The following is a 20718-nucleotide window of genomic DNA, read 5'->3' as shown; positions in this document are numbered from 1 at the left end:
CAATTTTTCAACTGCGCTAATTTTTTTTTTAATGTGTTGACAATGATTTTTTTAGAATTAAAAACACGTGCAGAAAGATTTAAAAAAAATACTAGTTATATTTGGGCGATCCTTTTTTAAAATTTTTTACAATGATTTGGTTTACTATTTTCGTTAATAATAGTAAACAAAATCTCAATAAAAATCAAAATTGAATGCCGTCGTTTTTAGCTGTAATGAGAAATTAAATTGACGAATCTTAAAATGTTGGCCATTTTTGTTTAAACTATGCAAGTCAGTTGATTTGTTAACAATTTACAAACAAACGTCAATAAGCATGTTAACCTCAATTTCAGTTTAGCATGATATAAACAAATAATTAATCTCTAAATGAGGTTTCCCAATATATTTGGCACTATTTTTTTTCTTCTAATTTTTTAAAAGATAAATAATGATTATTTTAAAATAGTAAGTAGTCTTTATTTTGATAAGCGCATGACAAGAAAATGCCTATTTCATTGAAACTTTTCATTTATTTCCATAATTAATTCGAAAAAAAAAAAAAGAGATGAAGATTTTTTTATTGCTGTTCGATTGCTTTTGGTTCAGCTATTTATTGTTTAAAAGATTAAATCAAGCTTTTTCCGAGAAGGAATCATCTTAAATCACTTTTATATAACGCTTGATATTTAACTTAAATTTCATAAGTGCAGACTAATTTTCAGAGTAAAATTTGCACACCTCAAAATTTGAAATTTTGTATATATATAAATATATATATGCAGATGCTGCTAAAGATATAGTGTCAGATAAAATGTCATCATTTAAAAAATTCTTTATTACTATTCAAATAAATTGCAATTTCCGAAATGAATGAATGAATGTAAAAGAATCCGACTACTTACCAGCTTTTGATACGAAGAAACATTTACAGAATCAGTGTGATAATATCTGTATGAAAAGATATTTCTCAAGTTGTAATATTTATTTATGTTTTATTATGTTATCAATATTCAGCTAATAAATTCTGAAGAAAGTAATTGATTTTAAATATCCCTACCCACGAAATTCTGAATTTAAATTAAACTTTAAGCCGTATTGTTATTGCCATAAACATAATGTAAATTCAATTTCAAATAATTTTAATGTAAGGAAATAAACCAGTTCAAAGTCAACGATATTCATTTCCATTGAGATTATAATAATTAAACACAAAACGATTTTTGTAATATACAAAATCCTCTAATTTCGAATATCATTCATTCTAATATTATTCGAAAAGCAGAATTGATATTTTATTCATCATTTTTTTTATCGTTCCGCTCCCTTTTTTTAAAAATAATTTGCTTTTTCTTACTTTTAAAACATTTTAAAATTGACTTCAAAATCACAACGAAGTAATCATATTGAAACTTTTTCTGAATCGACATTAATTTCGACAAATGCAATCCTGAAGGTGGAAGTAGAAGTCGTTTGAACGTTTGGGTGTTCTATGTTGTTATTTTTGGCGGAAATAAAATATTTGTGAAACTATCAGTGCAGAATAGACTGAATAAATAAATACGCTTCTATTTAAAATAATCAGTTGAATGTAGTATGAGATGTGTTTATCCAAACATGCTTCGGAACTTGAAAGTAACATATTTGTTTTGTGTTCATTGTTTAAACTTTCGTTTATCACTAATATTGGCAAATCTACAATAATATTTAAAGTTTAATATGTTTTTGTTATATTTGAATAGTGATATCCTAATCTCTAACAAAATGAATCAATTTCAAAATTTTGTCCTAATTTTTTAAATACTAAACTGAAGACTAAAGAAAATTCAAATGTCTAGATGTATTACGGTTAAATTCAGGATAAAATTATGTGATGTGTTCTGAATTGAAAAATAAATACCTATGGCTGCTTATGTAGTAAATATAACATAAGACTTCATATATAATAAGTTCTGTAATAGAAATTTTTTAAAGTTTTCTATTATAAAAAATATTTTAATTAATGGACAAAAATTTTTTTAAATGTGTAAAAGCATTCTTAAACAACTTTTCCCTTGAATATGTATATTTTTATGAGAAATTATACATCATGAAACTACTTACTATATTTAGAATTTTTTTTAAAAAAATCGACATATATGGTTTTTAAATATAATAGTTGTAAAAAGTTACAACTGATGGTACGATAGCAAAAAAAAAAAAAAAAAAAAAAAAAAAAAAATATTATTATTACTAAATTTGAAATTTATTTCCTCTTTATTAAACGGTATAGCTAAATTTTTTTGTAACACTTTGTTAATGCTTATTCAAAATCCTCATGAATGTTACTTGTATAATTTTGCTTAAACATTTTATTCACTTAAATAAAGTAAAAAACTTGCATTGTCTTCATGCTTTTTAATGCATATCCTTTGTTTGCAACTATCTTATAGATGATTAGAAATTATGACACTATAAAACTTTTAGTGTTACTACAATTAGAAAAGATAAATAAGCAAATAATTATATTCTAAGCGAAAAATTCGTATTATAATTATTGAATATATGAAATTAAGACAATATAATACTGTTAGTAAATTAATAGTATCATACAGTATTATAATAATCGTAATACATACTGTTTAGTTCTTATTATTATTAACAGTTAATCCCATTAGTGAGTTGCTTCGATTTGAAAAGGTATATTTAAATCTCATTACCTAGCCATTAATCAATCCACTTAACTGACTGATATTTTAAATAAATTTTTTTAATGGAAATCTTTTCCGGTCTCTATCATTAAACATAATTAACTTGATTATAAGTTACTATTCCTTTCATTTTTAATCTCTTTAGCGTTCAATCTTTAAATCTTTTGAGTGAATTATATTTACAATTTTAATGTTGCCAATTTCCTGAATTGAAATGTTAATTTATCAATAGAGGTTATAAAAATAATCATGCGACATTTAAACATCATTTTCAGCTGGAACTTAGCGTTCGGTCTTTTTTTTTTTTTTATTTGTGTTTTTCGCTTTTAAAGCGGAAGATAAGAGAACTGAGATTCCGTGGAATGCAACCAATGAAATTCATCGGCGGTTATTTATTTTTCGTTTTTTCATTCCTTTTAAACTTTTTTCAATCTTGGAGGTTGGCCAAAGCATGGATTTCAAAGCAGATGGTCTTTATCGCCGTGCTCCCGAAGATAAACCAGCTTTTCTTGTTGCTTGAGTTAGCGTTTTCTACTCCCGTGCGTCATTCCTAATACCACTACGATGAGATTACGATGTATCATATACTTTTTTTTTTTTCTTTCTCTCTTTTATTTTCTGCTTTTGACGATCACTGGTTTCAAAAATTCCAGTAAACTCCAGTGCAATGTAGCAACTAAGATTAAATTGATGGAGGTGCAATCCATTTCTGGAATGAAGATTAAATATAGGGAGGTTTTTAAAACCCACAGATTTGATCAATTCAGTATGAAAGAGATTAAACACATGTTTCCGAAATGCTCTGATTTCAATACAGACACATGTGATGCAGCTATTATTAAACGAGTAAAGGTGCGGATCACTTTATTTCAAAATAAGAATTATAATTTTTAAAATCTTGCATAAACAGCATATTGTGTGTGTTTTTTAATTCCATTTCAAAGGCATAATCAGTCTTATTATCATTTATAAGTCAAGATGACACTTCGAGAAAAATTATGCATGTATTACCACTAAACACAAATGGGTCTTTAGACGACGTTAGTGTATTCAAAATGAATTGATATCTCTAAAAGAATTTAATTAACAAATACTAATAATCGATACGTTATAATGAAATTTCATTTTTAAAAAGAAAATAATTAATTTTAATGCTTTCTTTGGAAAGCTTTTAAAGGCAAAATGTTATATTACATCAAAAGCCCTTATTTGGCCATTAGCTACCGTCTGCGGACTCAATAACATTTTTAAGCATTCTCGGCTGTAGGCAATGAATATTATGAGAAATCTTCTTTAATAAGTGGTCAATTTAGTTTCACATTTCAACGCATTTTTAAGCATTAGTTACTTAAAAATTAATACTTAAAATTAATTAATTTTTTAGTATCAATTAATTTTTAAGTATTTAATTACTAATTAAAGTATTTAGTTATTTTTCTATATTAACATTCTTGTGAAAATATATGTTTAATTTTATTATTTTTCTATTAATCTATATATCATGAAAAAAGTAACTAAAATAAAATAAAAAAAAATTGAAATATAATTCTAAAAGTTCATAAATTATTTCATTACAAATATAAGCAGTTGATTATTTTGGAAACTTGTAAAGAAATAATGTATTTCGAATAAATAAACATTAAAATTACTATTTTACTGGACCTGTCATGTAAAATATAATATATTCTATTAATATAAAATATAATATATTTTATTAATGAATAAGTAATGCTTCAATATATTATCAAGTTTATTATTTATATTTTATATCAATGAATAATAATAATTTGATTCTTACACGCATTATATTTAAAATAATATTCTTGATAAATTTATTTACTTGGTGATTAAACTAATAAAATTTTTTCAGTCGATTTACCTGCATTTGCTTTCTGCTTAGCGTTTCCTGGCAGCAACCTGGTGGAAATGTGTTTCTGTACATTGTATTAATTTCAGTCGTCACTGACTATAACTTCAGTTTAGTTCTAAATTAACTATTTTCGAAGTATTCATTTCTATATATTACCGATTTCCCAGCGTTAGTGTTTATATAACAATATGTGATCTTCTGTTAGGATCATTAATTTATTGGATTCATCCCTTAGTAAAGACTTAAAAATTTTAAAATGAATTAATTTTGTCATTATCTTCAATTTTAAATAGCCTAAACAATGCCGAAAAACGTCATCATTTTAAATATTTCAATAACATCTTTTAATAATTCTTTTTAATGTCAATTTGGTATATTTATCAGTTGATAATAATTTGTGAGACTATTTTATTTTCCTATTCACGTTGAGTTTAAAAAAATTATTTCATAAATTAATGGACTGACAGAATTCTTTATATCATCTGAAAGTGGATTGTAGTAAGAGATCGTAGTAATTTATGCTAAAATGTTTGAAAAACCAATTTTTTAAAAAAGATAAATTTTACAGCCAGTGGATGTGAAATATGACAAATCGTCATTAAACAAATGAAGTTTATACAGAATAAGAAGAACTATTGATTATTCAAATACAAAATATACTTTACTGATGAATTAAAAAGTTGTTAATTAAATTTTAAAATGAAACGTAAAATAAAATTAAAAAGAATAAACGTGCTAATCGACCAAAGTTGTATTATTATAGTTAAACTTATAAAATATGCTTGCAGGACAAGAACAAAATGAAAAATGAATTTATTTAATACTTTCCCATGAAAGCAATGATGGTAATAAAATTTAGTGTTTTAATCGGATTTTATTTATTTATTTTTGCCCTATTGACTTATAAATCATTATTCAGTAAGAATAAAAAATATCATAAGACATTTTTTTCTAAATCACCTTCATGACAGACTTAATGTTTTAAAAGTTTCTAGTAAATGAATAATATAATGAATGAATAGCATTATTCATAAGTTGTTTAAGCAAATCATTTTCAAAAAGTGTTAACATTATATATGAATTGATATTGACATTATATATATATATATAACCACAGATTTATAACGAGGAATCTTTGTACTGAATATAATATAAATGAAATGGTAACCTTGTGGATACAATGAAATAATACATCCATAAAGCGACACCAATGAAGCACCGCAAAGTACCAAAATGGTCGTAAAATAATTCAACACTGGTCATTCTGGCCAACGGCCATAATGAATGAGACCCGAAAGACATTACCGAAAGGCCTAGCAAATTTCATTGCTTATTATTTGTCCGGCTGGTTCATCGGGAGTTAGTTATATTTAATTTCTTGAATCTTTTAGATATAACATCTTGCCCATGTTCCGTCAAATTGGCAGTCATTAAACCTGATGAATTCAATGATTAAGGTATGAGGCAAAAAATAACAATATAATAACGATCTAAAGTTAAAATTTTACAATAAATGCACACTATTTATTACGGGTATCAAAGTCTGAAAATAATTTTCATTACCATTATATAAAACAGAGGTTTTTGTTTCTTTGCATGTTATTCTAACTTTGTTATGAAATATGAAGATGAGTTTTAGGTTTAGTTATATTAACGTCCCGTTAGATGCAACACTAGGGCTATTTTGGGACGGACCTCGTAATTTTGAACCGCTGTCAGATGACGATGAAGATCAATTCAACATTGAAATAAAATACGAAGACCGTAATTCAAATTATTGATTTGTCTAGTCAATTATCAGCTGAATATTTAAAAAAAATAGAATGTGCATAAATTTGTGTAAAATCATAAAAAAACGATAAAAATATTAATTAATATGGAATTGCTTGAAGTCATTGCTTGCATGAACTATTTATTTTAGTTCAATGAGAATCAAGAAAAATTTATTTAAATGTTTAATATACATTATCTGTATAATTGCGTTGTACTGTTAATTTGTTTCCCATTCTGCAAATTGGTTAATATATATTTGTTTTGCAATAATACTATTTATATGCGTTTAAAAGTTGGATAGTAGAATTATATAGGAACGTTTTAATTTTAAATGTAAGAAATAATATCTTTCGCATTTTTTGAGTTTTCAATCCTTGGTGTGAAAAATGCTGCGACGGAAATGTATATTTACCAAATTTTGAATTTCTATTAATTTTCTAATATATACACTCCTTTATCAGAAATAGACATTAGTTTATTCAATTTGCTATGTATAGAATGTCCAAAAAGGCAGTTTACAAACTTTAACAGTTCATCAGATATCCTTAAACAAGTTTATTTGTTATCAAACAAAGGATTTGTAAAAGCAACAGACAACCGCTACATGGAACTCTTCGTGATTTCATTATATAAAATTAAAGAATATATAAAATGAAAATGCATAAGATTATTTGAATACAAATTTAAATGCGTGGCATTATATTTGCTTGAATAAAATCACACCAAATTTCTATAGCTGTATTAGACGGCAATTTCTTTAGACCCATGTTTACGTATGTATACTAAAGAATTATTGATAGTTCGTCCTATTTGCGATTGAATTTGTCACATAATAATATTTTGAAACGTAACTCTTCTATAATGAATTTGTATTCCGTTAGAGCTGAGTTATACACTTTATGTGCTCTATCCTTTTTATAATAAATTACCACTTTTGTTACTAGTTTTTATCTTGTTCTAAATATTGATTGCAACATTTTGTAGAGTTTTTTTTATTATTTACATTAAATCAAAATTCAATTTGTTATTTCTGAATCTGATGACTGCCAAACGTAAGGAAATCCAGGTTTTTGAATTATTGATAAAAGTTTCAATATTCTTGTTAAATTTGATATACAGTCAATGTACGAAATTTCTAATGTTTATTATTTTATCAAAGTATTCACATACATAGTTTGAATTTCATGCATATTGCAAATTGACTTAACAATTTTTATATCATTCATTCTTAAGGCATAACCGGAAAATTATTTGATTGATTTAAAATACCAATTGTGAAAGAATTTAATTTAGTTCAGTATATATAATATATCGTATAAAATATATCGTATAATGAGTTTAATTTTTTTTTTTTTTTTTTTGTAATTTTGATTCTATTTTTTAAAAAAGCAAGCTACTGTTTGCAAATAATAAAAACGGAAAATGCATTAAAATGTAAATGAAAAATATATTAGCGGATTCTCTAGAATTTGTAATTAATTAAAGATTGTACCTTTGTAAAAAATTGTACCTTTTTTTTCTGGAAGTGATTTTTCTCAAAATTACTCGCTTTAATAAACAAAACAAACGCTTTAAAGAAAAGTATTTCAACGGCTTGAAATGAAACGAAACCTGTTTGAAAATAGACCATTAGATGATTAATTTCAACTTATAAATTGCACTTAAATGTGGTTAAAAATATCATTCAGTTACTCTGTTTTTATTTTAGATTATTAAAGTTTAAGAATATTTTTAGATATCGCTTAGTATGAAATATATTGAATTGTTTAAATACCCTTGATTATGAATAAATATCTAGAAAATAAATATTATTTTCATAACATATATTTTAAATTAGATGCAATTTAAATGCGTTCAATTCTATCCATAATTTTCATCCACTTTCAATTATATTTTAAAAACTTTTTATCTCCAGATGCAATGAAAGGTTTCAAAGAAATCAAAATTTTGTCGTTTCTGTCATCATGATCACAGAAACGTTTATGGGTTACAAAATGTCTGTAAATTGCGACAATCATGGCGCCATATAATGTTTAAAAATCATATTTCATTTAAAACCGTGTAAAACTCCCTATAGAGCATATCGTTGGAAATCGGAGATTTAACTCGAAGGGAGTTAAGATTTTTAATTAAAAACTAATCGAAATATTAAAGTTTTTTTTTCTCAATACACAGCGCTTATTACCGACATTAATGGTTTCAATAAACTTTAAATTTTAAAAATTATTTTTTGATGATGCCAATTTCATTTCCTACATTTTTTTAACAAATTTTTCAAAATTTTAATATTTTTAAGTATATTTTTATAATTATATTTTTCAATTTTATAACATATGCATTGAAAGAATATTAAATATATTTTTTTGTGTATTTTATCAACGCGTAATTGTTAACAAATTTTAAAAATAATCTTAACAACCTTAAAACATGATAAATTTACAGAAGACCGAATCACATTTAACTTTTTATACCTTGCAGAAATGGTTATTGTTTATGTGCTGCATTTCTTCAATAGTAAATGTAATAATATATTGGATAGTTAATTGTGTCTTCCGATTCCTTCATTTGACCTTAATTTATTACTGGATAATTTTACAAATCTTTGAGTTCTTATTACAAAAATGTTTTGCTCCGTTTTTTAAAAATTAGTATATAAATGAACAATTATTCTGATTTATTTTTTTAGTTATTTTACATAGGAATTATTATAATTTTAATGACTAATTCATATTATCATAATTTTAATAATTAATTATATATACATTTTTGAGTTCTTATTACAAAAATGTTTTGCTCCGTTTTTTAAAAATTAGTATATAAATGAACAATTATTGTGATTTATTTTTTTAGTCCTTTTACATAGGAATTATTATAATTTTAATTATTAATTCATATTATCATAATTTTAATAATTAATTATATATACATTTTTTTTTCATCTTTCCGAAAATTATCCTCAAAAAGGATTATGCTGTCAAACTGCAACCTGCCTCTTAGAAAATAAATATAAGTGCTGAAAACTTTTAGAAAAATAAATTGAGTTAGTTGCGCAGTCTGGTTATTTGTATGAATTATTCAGTTATACCTAAAGGAAAACCCACTGCGATCCTTCTGATATTTTCCTACTTTTTTTTTTCTACAGGCATCCCCTATTCCCTCTGCTAGCTCTGATCTTCGAAAAGTGTGAATTGGCCACGTGTACACCCAGGGAGCCTGGAATTGCAGGGGGTGACGTCTGCTCGTCAGAATCTTTCAATGAAGACATTACCGTCTTCGCTAAACAGGTAAAATATTTGTTTTGCCATCGTACCAATGAGTAACTTAGATGAAACTACACTCATGCACTCAACATAGTTTATGAAGCTACTGTTTTTTATTATGTTTATATCAGTTTATTGCTATTCATAAATTTCAAAGGAATGTTTCTTTCAGTTAGTTTATTCTGGTGATTCTTCTTGTGAGCATTTGTTTCATGAATCATAGCATTTGTTTGTATACTAGTTGACTATTAGTATTATGGCTCAATAGCTATATTTTAAACCGTTAGAAATAGGCATATAATTACAATTAAAAATGATTTAAATATAAATATAATTATTTTTTTGTCTTTTTTTTCCAATCAATCAAAATATTTCGTTGCCTTAAATTTATATATATTTCCCTGTTCTATTCGTCATTTTTAATAAAAAGCTTTGCCATTTTAAGATCTTAGGCAAAAAAAAAAAAAAATTTGCTGACTAAAACAGATTGAGTTGTAAAGCTCTAAATATTGTTCCTTTGAACGATTTGAATCGTTTAACGACCAGATCGATGAAGAAAGACAAACAACGTACTTTGCCGAGTCATTTGTTGGTTGGTCTAAAATAGAGAAAATTCAATCATTTTTAATAGCAGAAAAGCTTTTTTTTTCTTTGGTTAAAAATGTTAGGGTGTCAAAAATGCTTTAAAAAATAAAAAAATATATATGATTACTAAAATCTGAAAATTGTACAAAAATTTTGATTTTATGATTTTATTTAGCAATATGTTCGTAAGCTCAAATAATATAAAACAAATTTTTTTACTTCGATTAAAGCTTATTGCCAATGGAAAGATTACGCTTCTTCTATGTATTCTGAAATCAACTGCCGAGCCATGATTTAGGAAATTTGATGTTGATTTAGAGGGAGTTTTGAAATTTTCAGTGAAAAAAAAAACTGAAGTTCATGCGACTGGTAATTACTTTTACAGGTAGTTAGTAAAAACTAGGCGCTTATTTAAAGTCGTTCTAATATTTTAGTTAATTGATTAATTAAAAATAAAAATAATTAATTGATTAAAAAATAAAATATAATAATCTTGTAAATTATTAGTTTTATGTCCAATGTTACTTATTGTTATCAACCATTAACCATTCTGTTCCAATATTTAACTCGACTTAAGCCTTTTGTTTTTAAGATATCGCTTTTCATTTTAACGAAATAATTTGTAATATATATGAACTACTGATTTTTATTTATATAATTGGAGTGCAAACCTCTTCCATCGATTTTTTTAAAGAGTTGTCTGAAATTTAAATTGGCATTAATATTGATTATTTTTATCTGTTATTCTGAAATTAGCTGCATTGATTTTTCTGTGTTAAAATATTGTACAACTAAATTCGATGATTAATTTAAATTTTTTTGCTTTTTTTCACGGATTTAAGTATTTAGTATGGTATATTCACAAACAGAAAATAATCTTAAATTTGCCCTTTATTCACTTAATATTACTTATCATTTTAATAGATTTGCCGCAAACAATTCTTTATACTCATTTCAGTCATTAGGATCATTATCAGTCTTCAAAACAACAAAGCGGACAGAATTCTTACAACACACTTCTTCGGTTCATCTTCTTTGTTCCTCTCTACTTCCCCTATTTTTACCATTGTTCCATTATATCTTAAAAGTGTCCAGGGTTAGTATATTTATACTCGAGCAGATGTTTTCTGCAATTCCCATGAATCCTCAGAGCTTTCTGCAGCTCTGGCAGAGCAATATATTGACATTTTATTACGTTTAATGTGCAATAAAAGGCTAAATCGCTGTTGACTTAAGGTGAAACATTGGCATTTCTAATTGGAATACGGCCGTTTGGATTTAGATAACATTTTTGGAACAGATCGTTTTGAACAGCTGCCGGCGTTGTCTCGTCTATCGTTCTGAGTTAACCGTATCCGCTTCAACGCCGAAAAGTTATAAATTTTTGCTTCAACTGCACACGCCTAGATTTGGATTCTACCGATACAACTACAACAACTAGTTGTTGGTGTGTTTTTTTCTGGTGAGATTTTGATCGTTTTTTATGGTTAAAACCAGTAAACAGGTTTATATGTGTTTTTATTAATACTTAGATTGAAGTTAAAGCAGTATCTTATAGTTAATTCCTTTGTTTACAACTTCATAGATAGCTTGTAAGCAGATTTCTCATTTTGTAGTTCTGATTATTGATTGACTGTTGTACTCTTTAAATACGTTCATTGTGAAACTTAATAGAAAGTTATTTTCACTTTTCTATCATATTATAAGACTTGAAGAGCCTAAAGTTGTTTATTTCATTACTTAACCACTTTTATATCTATGTCAACAGTAAACTAATCACTGTAGCCTTCTTAAACGACTTCTACATGACTTTTATTCGAAATTGTGTAGAAAGTACTAGTGTTGTGAAAAATGGTGGAGGATTGTTTTGTTTCTGAATTTGCAGTTATTATAAGAACAAAATAGTCGAGGAAAAATCATCTTGGCAAAGAGATTTGATTAAAATTTACTTCTTATTTATTTAATGTGAATTACTTTTCAATTATTTTCTGTCTGTTTTCTTTTTTTCGATTTCAATTTGAAAGTCGCGACTGAACTTTTTCAACAAATATGAAGTCTCTTTTAATTTCTGTGTCAAATCGATTTGGAAGAGTTTAAAAGTTCTTAAAGTATACTATTAAAAATACATTTTCTCTGTCGTCTTCAAAACTTTATCTAGTAGCTGTTATCCATCCTAAAATTAGCCTCATTTTGGTAATGTTTCCATTGCACTTGACTATGGCCTAAATTCTGTATGAATGCTGTTTAAGTAATAGAAGACTATGAGCGGATATTAAGGATCTATTAAAAATTCTGTTAGGATCAGTCAGCATTAAAATAAATAGTTAAATATAAAAATATTATATATGTCATCTAATCTTCTATTGTGCGGCCTATTTTTGAAACTTTAAAGCCAAAATCTGAAATAAGCCTAACGGAAAATGTAATTATGTATTTGTTTTATCTTCTGAAATGATAATTACAACTTAATGAAAATAAATTCTGTGAAAACTAATTATAATTTTAACACAAAATTTCGTGAATCATTGTCGAAATCAATGACTGATGTTAAGTTAAAAGATAAAAAGTATTTTTCTTCGAGTGAAATTTTTAAAAAAATTATATCTTAAATGTTATGAAATGTTTAAAAAAAATTTCTATATAAATACGTGAAATTATCGGGAGAATTTTTGGAAGAAATGTGTTTTGATTTCGTTGAAGCAGAAGCGTTCGTGTTCACGTTTGTCATGAAAAACGATATGATTCCGCAAACTTAAACAGTGAGGTTAAATTTAACTGACAATAAAATAAAGTGAGTTGCGGAAAACTATATCTAAAAGACCTGTCTGTAAATCAACAGAATATCTTTCAAAAAGATTTTTTTATGGCGGCGCCACTGTAACAATACTGAAAGATGTAGTGTAAAAATGGATATTATTTTCTGATTCATCGCTTGTTTCCATACAAATTAGATCGAAGATTGATGTTCATAGTACAAAACTCAAAAGGCTGAGATATATGGTCATAGTTAATGACTGCACTGAAAAACGCATCTCGTAATATGCATTTATTTATGTTTAAAATCTGAAGAATATCTTTCATCAGATCAAAAACAAAGAATCAAAATAAACCTCTCCAACATCATATTCCAGTAAACTGTTATGCCTTTATTTTATCTAATCTGATCAGAGCTAAAGTTTACATCCTTTTTTTTTATGTAGCTTCTCTGAAGAAGAAGGGATTACAAAATGATAATTTATAGTTTTCTATTGCACAATATATGGTAAAATAATACGAATATATATATATTTTTTATTCGGAATGCTTAATTTTTCTCAATAGGTTTGGAAAATTATATGAAATACCAATTAATTATTCAGTATAGTAAACATAAGGATATGTAAATTTATAATAAATCTTGTTATTCCATACAATAGTAATCAAAGTTTGGTATGGGCTGAAATAGATACATAAAAAAATTTCATTTATTCTTGAGAAATTTTTCCCCCGCGAATTGCCCATGTTGATAAATTATCAAAACAAACGCGCAAAATTGATTTCAAAAATCTTAGTTAATTTCATAAACAACTCATACGCTCCACTTATACTTCAAAACGAATAAATTATTTTACTAAAAATATTGAGGATATTTTGCACGATTTTCGAATTGCGCGATATCTGTGTAAGTAGCCTTATTTAAAAAAGAAAAACTTCCATTTACATTGAATTCGAATTCACAAAATTTCAGTTTAACATGATGTTTAAACAACATAAAAGATTAATAATATCGAAAATTTTGCGGAATTTAAATTTGCTTTTATTTTAGTCTAAATTTAATAAATGAAATATGACCTTATATTTTAAAGCATTTTTATATGATCTCGAGTTTAAATTTACTTTCTCAGTTTATTTGGAATTTACACAGCTAAGAATATTATTTAGCCAAATAATATTCTTAGCCAAAGCCAAATTTATAATAATAAAATTAATGAGGTAGAGGTATCAGCAAACAGAAGGCCGAGGCGAAAGAGAAAATTTTATATATGAAGAATATTTACAATATATATATAATTAAAGTTATTAAATTAATAATGCAGTTTCAAACGGATTGTTAAATTTATCTTATGTATCTATTTTTCAAGATGAAATATGATTTTAAATAGCTCAGCCTCAACTTATATAAATTAGAGAATTAAGCATACTAAGCAAAATTCTTCTTTTTGTTGAAGAGCTTTCAATTTATATGCAAGAACAATGTGAAATTTTATTGAATTATTTTAAGTAATTGAAGTAAATTATGATTTTAAGTTAAAAGATGAAAGAAAACACTGTGCGTTGAGTAAGCATGTAGGTAATTAAGTCTTATTTATTCTCATCATGTTATCCATTATAAAGTCTAATTAATAGGGTGCTGATGACAATGATGCGCGCTTTTAATGCATTGAAATAGATATACCCGTTGTCCCCACCTGCATAATGCGATGATTTAATGCATTAGGGGCACTAATTCATTTTTAAGTCCTGCAGGGAGCGCTGAAGATGGATCATGTCTTGAAAGCGAAATGCATTTCAGAATTCGCTTACTTAATTTCATCGAAGGTAATTTGCTTAAAATATAAGTTAGCGTCTCCAGATAATTCTATGGAATTTCCCTTTGATTTTGGGCGAACATAGAATTGTGAAGCAAATGTTTGAAATATTCTGCAGTCCCACTCGCCAAATGTGATTTAGACAGAATATGTGCTTAGGTTGGCGATCTAAACGTTATTTAATCTGAATAGCATGAAAATGAAATTGAAGCAGAGGCCGAGAAAATAACAAGCTGAATGGGCAGTTTAAATGAACTATGCTTAGTGCACCTTGTTGCTATTTTATTAAATCAATAACTGTTGAATGATGTAGCGTGTAATCGATTTCACAATTTCATATGAAAGCCACATAATGATTTTGGTTAAATTTTTAAAACTCTGAGCTCAATAGAATATCTACGATATTTTCATACTTTTATTTACCATCATAATATCCGGCAAATGTGTAAATAATTTGTGATGAGATTTTTTGAATCTTGATTGGTTTCATCTCTTTGTCTCGTATTTGGAAATGTAGTGTTGATTTGGGTCTATAAATCTTTATTAGTCATCTCCAATATCGTTTTTCTCTAATATCGATGATAATACTTGTAATTATTTTATTTTAAAATTTTGTCTTATATCTCTCAATGGTGCACTATCAAGGACAATGCTGTGGAATTTCTCATTCGGTTCATGAAATTAAATTAGTTTGCGACATAAGTGGAATTTTCAATATATATCTATACCTTAGGGGTCTTGGATCCCTGTTCGCTTTCGCTCACCAACCCCGATGTTGTCCTCGAATCATGCGTGTTCTCAGGTTAGTCCAGTTTCCTAAAGGATTGATTCTTTCCCTGTAGACAGCAAAAGTATTTGGAAACGAACTGCTTTTAAAATATCATAAACAAAAAGCTCAATTCCAAAAATTTTTTAAAAATATATATTTTAGCATTAGATAAAATTCAGAAGAAATCTCATCATAATTTTTACTTTCCCTACAGAAATAAAGAATTAAAACATGAAATTAAAAGAAAATTAAAAAAAAAAAACTTTAATAACCATTAAGTCTTCGCATTTTATCTTCATCAGATGTTTCTGGACGCCCCATACTATTTTTTGAAAAACAATGCAGGGTTAACGCGTGTATTGTTTAGGTATTCAGGTGATTGCTAGCCCAGAGATGATACATTTCCGTTACTCGAAAAATGTAAACAAACCGGAAAGCTATTATTCATTAGTGTTGCCACAAACGATGTGTCTAAAAGTAGAATTAACAAATTATATTGTTTAAAACTCGCTTGCTGTTAATTTGATGTTAATTAAAGCTTTCTTTTTCCTTTTTTTTTGTTACCATTTCACTGAAAGCGTAATATAATTAAGTGCTACGACGTAATGACAATTTTCATTAAATATTTAAAATAATACTGCGAAAGCAAACCTCATGTTCAGGTTTCAGGTAACTCGCTATCTACCAATCACAAAACGAATAAAACACAATGTTTACATAAAATTAAAATGATGTTTTCTTATATTCTGATATCCATTGCAATTGCTTGAAATTTACTTGTTCTGTTCGGAATTGTTTCTTTCAATTCCTGCGTGGAAATTTCGCTACTTTTATTTCCCTAAATTAAATCAATCAAATAATATAACTTCGTTATAGCCTCACATTTAAAGAAAAATCTATGATCCTCCCTGAAACCCCCAAAAAACCTCTGGACATCACTACAGAAACCATAGCACATGCCCATAACGTGATGTATATGTGAGACCTAATCACGTCAAGAAAATGACGTGCGTATCATATATGATCATGATTATTTTATGGATTCTTTTCACATTTTTACACTCTTAATTTTGCATTAGAACATTAGGATATACAGTAAGGCACCATTTGCATACCGTTCTCGGAAATTGACGTAAAATGACTTATAAACAATAAGGCATAGAATCGAAATTTTATTCAGAAATTGATATTATTATAAATGTAGTGGCACTAATACATTTTTTTTAAAGTAAACATTCTGAATTTTAAATTTTGCTTGGATATTTCTACTTAGTATTGAAAATAATAATTAAATTTTAAAATTAAACATTTATCGGGAAAAAAAAATGAGAAACATTATGCATAGTTGGCTGATTATACGTTGCTTAATTTGTTTAAATTTAAATTCAGGTAGGTGGGTTTTTAGTTAAAAATCTTCTTATAAATCTTTGATCATCATCGAATGCATCAGAAAATTGTCTCTGAGCATTAAGTTTGTTTGTTTCTTATGGCACTTGCCACTGACAAGCCCGCTGTTACGAAGACAGCGATTTAAGCCTGAGGGGGACGTCTCTTATTTTTTATAGCAGCGCCAACTAGGGCCAAGAGTACGACTTTGCTACTCACGCATCACTCATTCGCTTGCACAACCCCTTTTTACAGGAGGGCACATTCACACATCTCACAGATAGAACAACAGAAGAACAACCATGCCCAAACCGGGACTCGAACCCGGGACGCCCAGATCACGGGGAAGACGCGCTACCCCTATGCCAGTAACCCGGCGAGCATTAAGTATTGCATTATGATTCGAATTGAATCCTTGAATTTGTTTTCATTCTAGTTTTCGGAAAACAAGTAAGTCCGACGCTTTTCAATGCAGTTCCTGGTTTCTTTAGAGGGAAGCAGAATAACTTCTTTTTTTTCTACATCATAGTTTAAGTTAGTTTCAGTCGATTTCTGTATTAATTCATCAATTATAAATCCTTCCAAATTCAAGATATCAAAATCATCGTTCATACTCTTTTAAAAATAAGTCTAGAAATGGCAGATGTTTTTCTCTCAGAAGAACAACGATGAATTTTTGAGCCCTTTGAGTTACATTAACGAAATATTTTATCATTACAAGGATTATGAAATAATTGTGATGAAACGATGCATACATGTAAAGTATAAATGATAAATAAGGAACGTATAAATGATGATTTACTATACGTTAATTCTTATTTGTCACTAAAAATTCTTGTTATCAAATTCGTACCATGAAAATACATTACCACTATAATTTTTTAAAAAAAATAATCATTGTTACATGCTTACGAGCAAAGGCAAGACAACAAGCATTGACTATGTGAAGCAGGGTTATCCAATGTTCCTTGTATTTGACCCTATTCGGAAGCAAAAAAGGCAATCTACAAGCAAGTCCGTTACTCACATAAACGTGTGCGAGGGAACGAAACTAGTGTGAGAAGAGGGGATGTTTGGTCAAACAACGGTGCTTGACCGCTGTCCCCCGGGCCCATCGGAGAGGTGTTGGACTCGGCAGTAAACAGCTTAATACCTACTCTTAGAGATTACTACTAGGCTGGAGGACGGAAAGCGAGGTAAATACAGCAAGCCCGTAAAAGTGGAGGGCTTGGTAGAGAGACCAAGATGAACTTTCGTTTAAAGGCAAAGAGAAAGCTATTTAAAGAGCATTTTCTCTCGCCTGTTGGAAATGATACCTTTGTATTACCCCATTAACTGTGGTGTGCTCGGATATTTCGAAGGGATGTTAAAAGCTTCTTTTTTTATTTATTATTTTGTTCTATGCTTGTTGCGTTTTATTCTGTACTTACTTAGAAATCTAACCCGGTTTTAGATGGTCCATTCTTTAATGTTTGTGGTTCGTAGAATAAGAACAATTTTTTTGGCACGTACGTGCGATTTAAGAAAAAAAGCCATTTTAAAAAATGAGGTGCATTTAATGTTTTTAAATTATTCTACCCACGAATCTTTTAGATTGATCTCTTTTTTATTTCTAACAGCAAGCAAATTATATATCGATTTTTCATTAATGCTTATTCATACGTAATTCTTTTTTTATTTAATTTTCTGTATAACTCCATTAATAAGATAGGCATCATTTTTCAAGATAAATGGAAATTAGTCTTTGGAATTGCTTGTTTAGAGATCGTAATAAATCAGAAGTTTTATTAAGGCGAGTATCAGGTATAATTCCTAATTCAATTATATTAAGGTTTATATGTGGCCCAGTTTTATAAAATGCTTCTTTTTCTGTCAATTGTTATTTATAAACGGGAAAAAAAGCCTATCATTATTTTTAATTTGTGCAGCTTTTCTGGTAGAATTTCTGTACTGAGATAAAGAAAGAAAGCTATATTTGTTTTCTAAAATGAATTACTTAAAGGTCCAAAGATAATGGTGAGTTTCCGCATATAAACTGACGCCAAACAGCTGGTATTTTCTTATTTATGTAGCTTTAAATCTGAAATCTTAATGCCTAATAATTGATATATATATATTTTTTAAATAATAAGGATTGCTGCATGATTTAAAAGAGGGAAAAAACTAACCATCCAAATATTACTGAAGTAGAAATTCAGATATGTGGAAAATAAAACTAAATACTTAAAAGAGAATATACAATAAAAATGTAACAACATTTAGTCCTTCGAACTGTCAGTTAATTAAATAAATATTCAAAAAATATGTTTTACTCTACAAAGCAATATCTTTTCTAAGAACGATTTATTATCGAAAATATTTTTAAATGCTTTTTGATATTATTTTATAAGCCAGATTTTTCACCAATCATATAAAAGCAAATAATGTTATTTTTAAACTTCAAAAATTTATTTGACTTATTTATAAATATCTTAATATGCTTGGCTATACTTAACATTAAGTTAATTTACCATAAACATGTCCAGTTGGGTTAAAATTACGTGCGGCTTGACTTCATTTACCAGAAAACAATATCTTCAACATTTTGACCCTAATAGAGGTATTAAAAGTAATTCAGTGAATACATCCACATTTGCTGACTTCCATTTCTTTGTTGTACAGTTTGCTACGACAAGCAATACGTTAGTCAGTTTGACGCTCGAATCACAAATGTCACTAGCGTTTCCTCAATTTCAAAGGTTCAAAAACAAAACCTGCCACACCCTCAGTGTAGGTACTCCACCCCTACCCTGGAACATACCAACAACAATGGCAAACTACCCCTCCTTTGCTTGGCCTTCCACAACCCAAAATTTCTTATTTATTGCGACAGGGAGACGCACAAATTTACAACCCAGCAGCGTACTCTCTCGAACTCTTATCTGTCCGTCCGTAACGCTCTCTCTCACACACATACACAACACACAACGGTGCACCAGTAATTTATTACCTTATTCATAGTTAGAAGGGACAAAACGAGGAACTTTGCGACCAGCCGTCCCGAAATGGTCATAAATTTCAACTTTCATTTTTTTTCTTTTGATGTTTATTTATTTACATGATTTCGCCTCCTATCTTTTAATAAGGCACGGGTGGGAGGTTGGAAAACTTTTACCTCGTTTTGCGTGATGGTTCATTTTTGTTGTGAACGGTAGCGTGCGAAAAATCCGCCGTTCGTGATTCAGAGTAATATCCTGGGGAGAAAAAAAATAATTGAAAAAATACAGTGGAGAAAAACACTTAAAATTAACGCTGTGTCGTAGGTGGTTAATGGGTTATGATAGTGTCAGAAATAGCTGTTTCTCTAATTATGTGATTATTTACTTAGTTAAACTCGTGACTGTCTTTCTTTACGATTTTTTAAGAGCTAATATAAATATATCATAGTAACCCTCTTATGCGAATGACTTTTACAACTGAATGAAGTTTGAATTAAAATTTCGTTATGAGGAAAGCTGTTCATTAGATTATTATAATAGGAACAAGTATATTGTTCATCTGAAATGTTCCTGTAATTAGAAAAATGACTTTGACAGAAGAATTTAATTATTTAAACCAATGATTAATAATGAATCCAAACGATAATGGCCGAACATATCGATTGATTATTAAAGAACAGTGCTGTATTAAATTTAGTACGATTTACTAATTGTTGAATGCTTTGCTTTGAATTCACACGATGGCCGTTCGGAGATATTATTCTATGCAATATATTTGAAAATTAAACAATTTTTCGTAATTATGGTTATCTACAAAGTAATACCAAATCCTATATTTCTAAATAGAAATTTTAGTTTTC

The 20718-nt window shown here is 27.7% G+C and overlaps 1 protein-coding gene across 2 annotated transcripts in view; it reads left to right on the top strand.

The window, feature by feature from the left end:
* LOC129980908 (homeobox protein Meis2-like) overlaps positions 1-20718 on the top strand; it is a 309336-nt gene that overhangs the window by 12950 nt on the left and 275668 nt on the right. For both annotated transcript variants that reach the window (XM_056091384.1, XM_056091385.1), the window contains exon 2: positions 9455-9596. In XM_056091384.1, the coding sequence (XP_055947359.1) occupies positions 9455-9596 (142 nt within the window). The remainder of the gene's footprint in view (positions 1-9454; positions 9597-20718) is intronic.

The sequence above is a fragment of the Argiope bruennichi genome, chromosome 8 (genome assembly GCF_947563725.1).
Source record: "Argiope bruennichi chromosome 8, qqArgBrue1.1, whole genome shotgun sequence".
Classification (NCBI taxonomy): Eukaryota; Metazoa; Arthropoda; class Arachnida; order Araneae; family Araneidae; genus Argiope; species Argiope bruennichi.
Note: the sequence above shows the minus strand (reverse complement) of the source record. Positions and strands in the feature narration are given on the sequence as shown.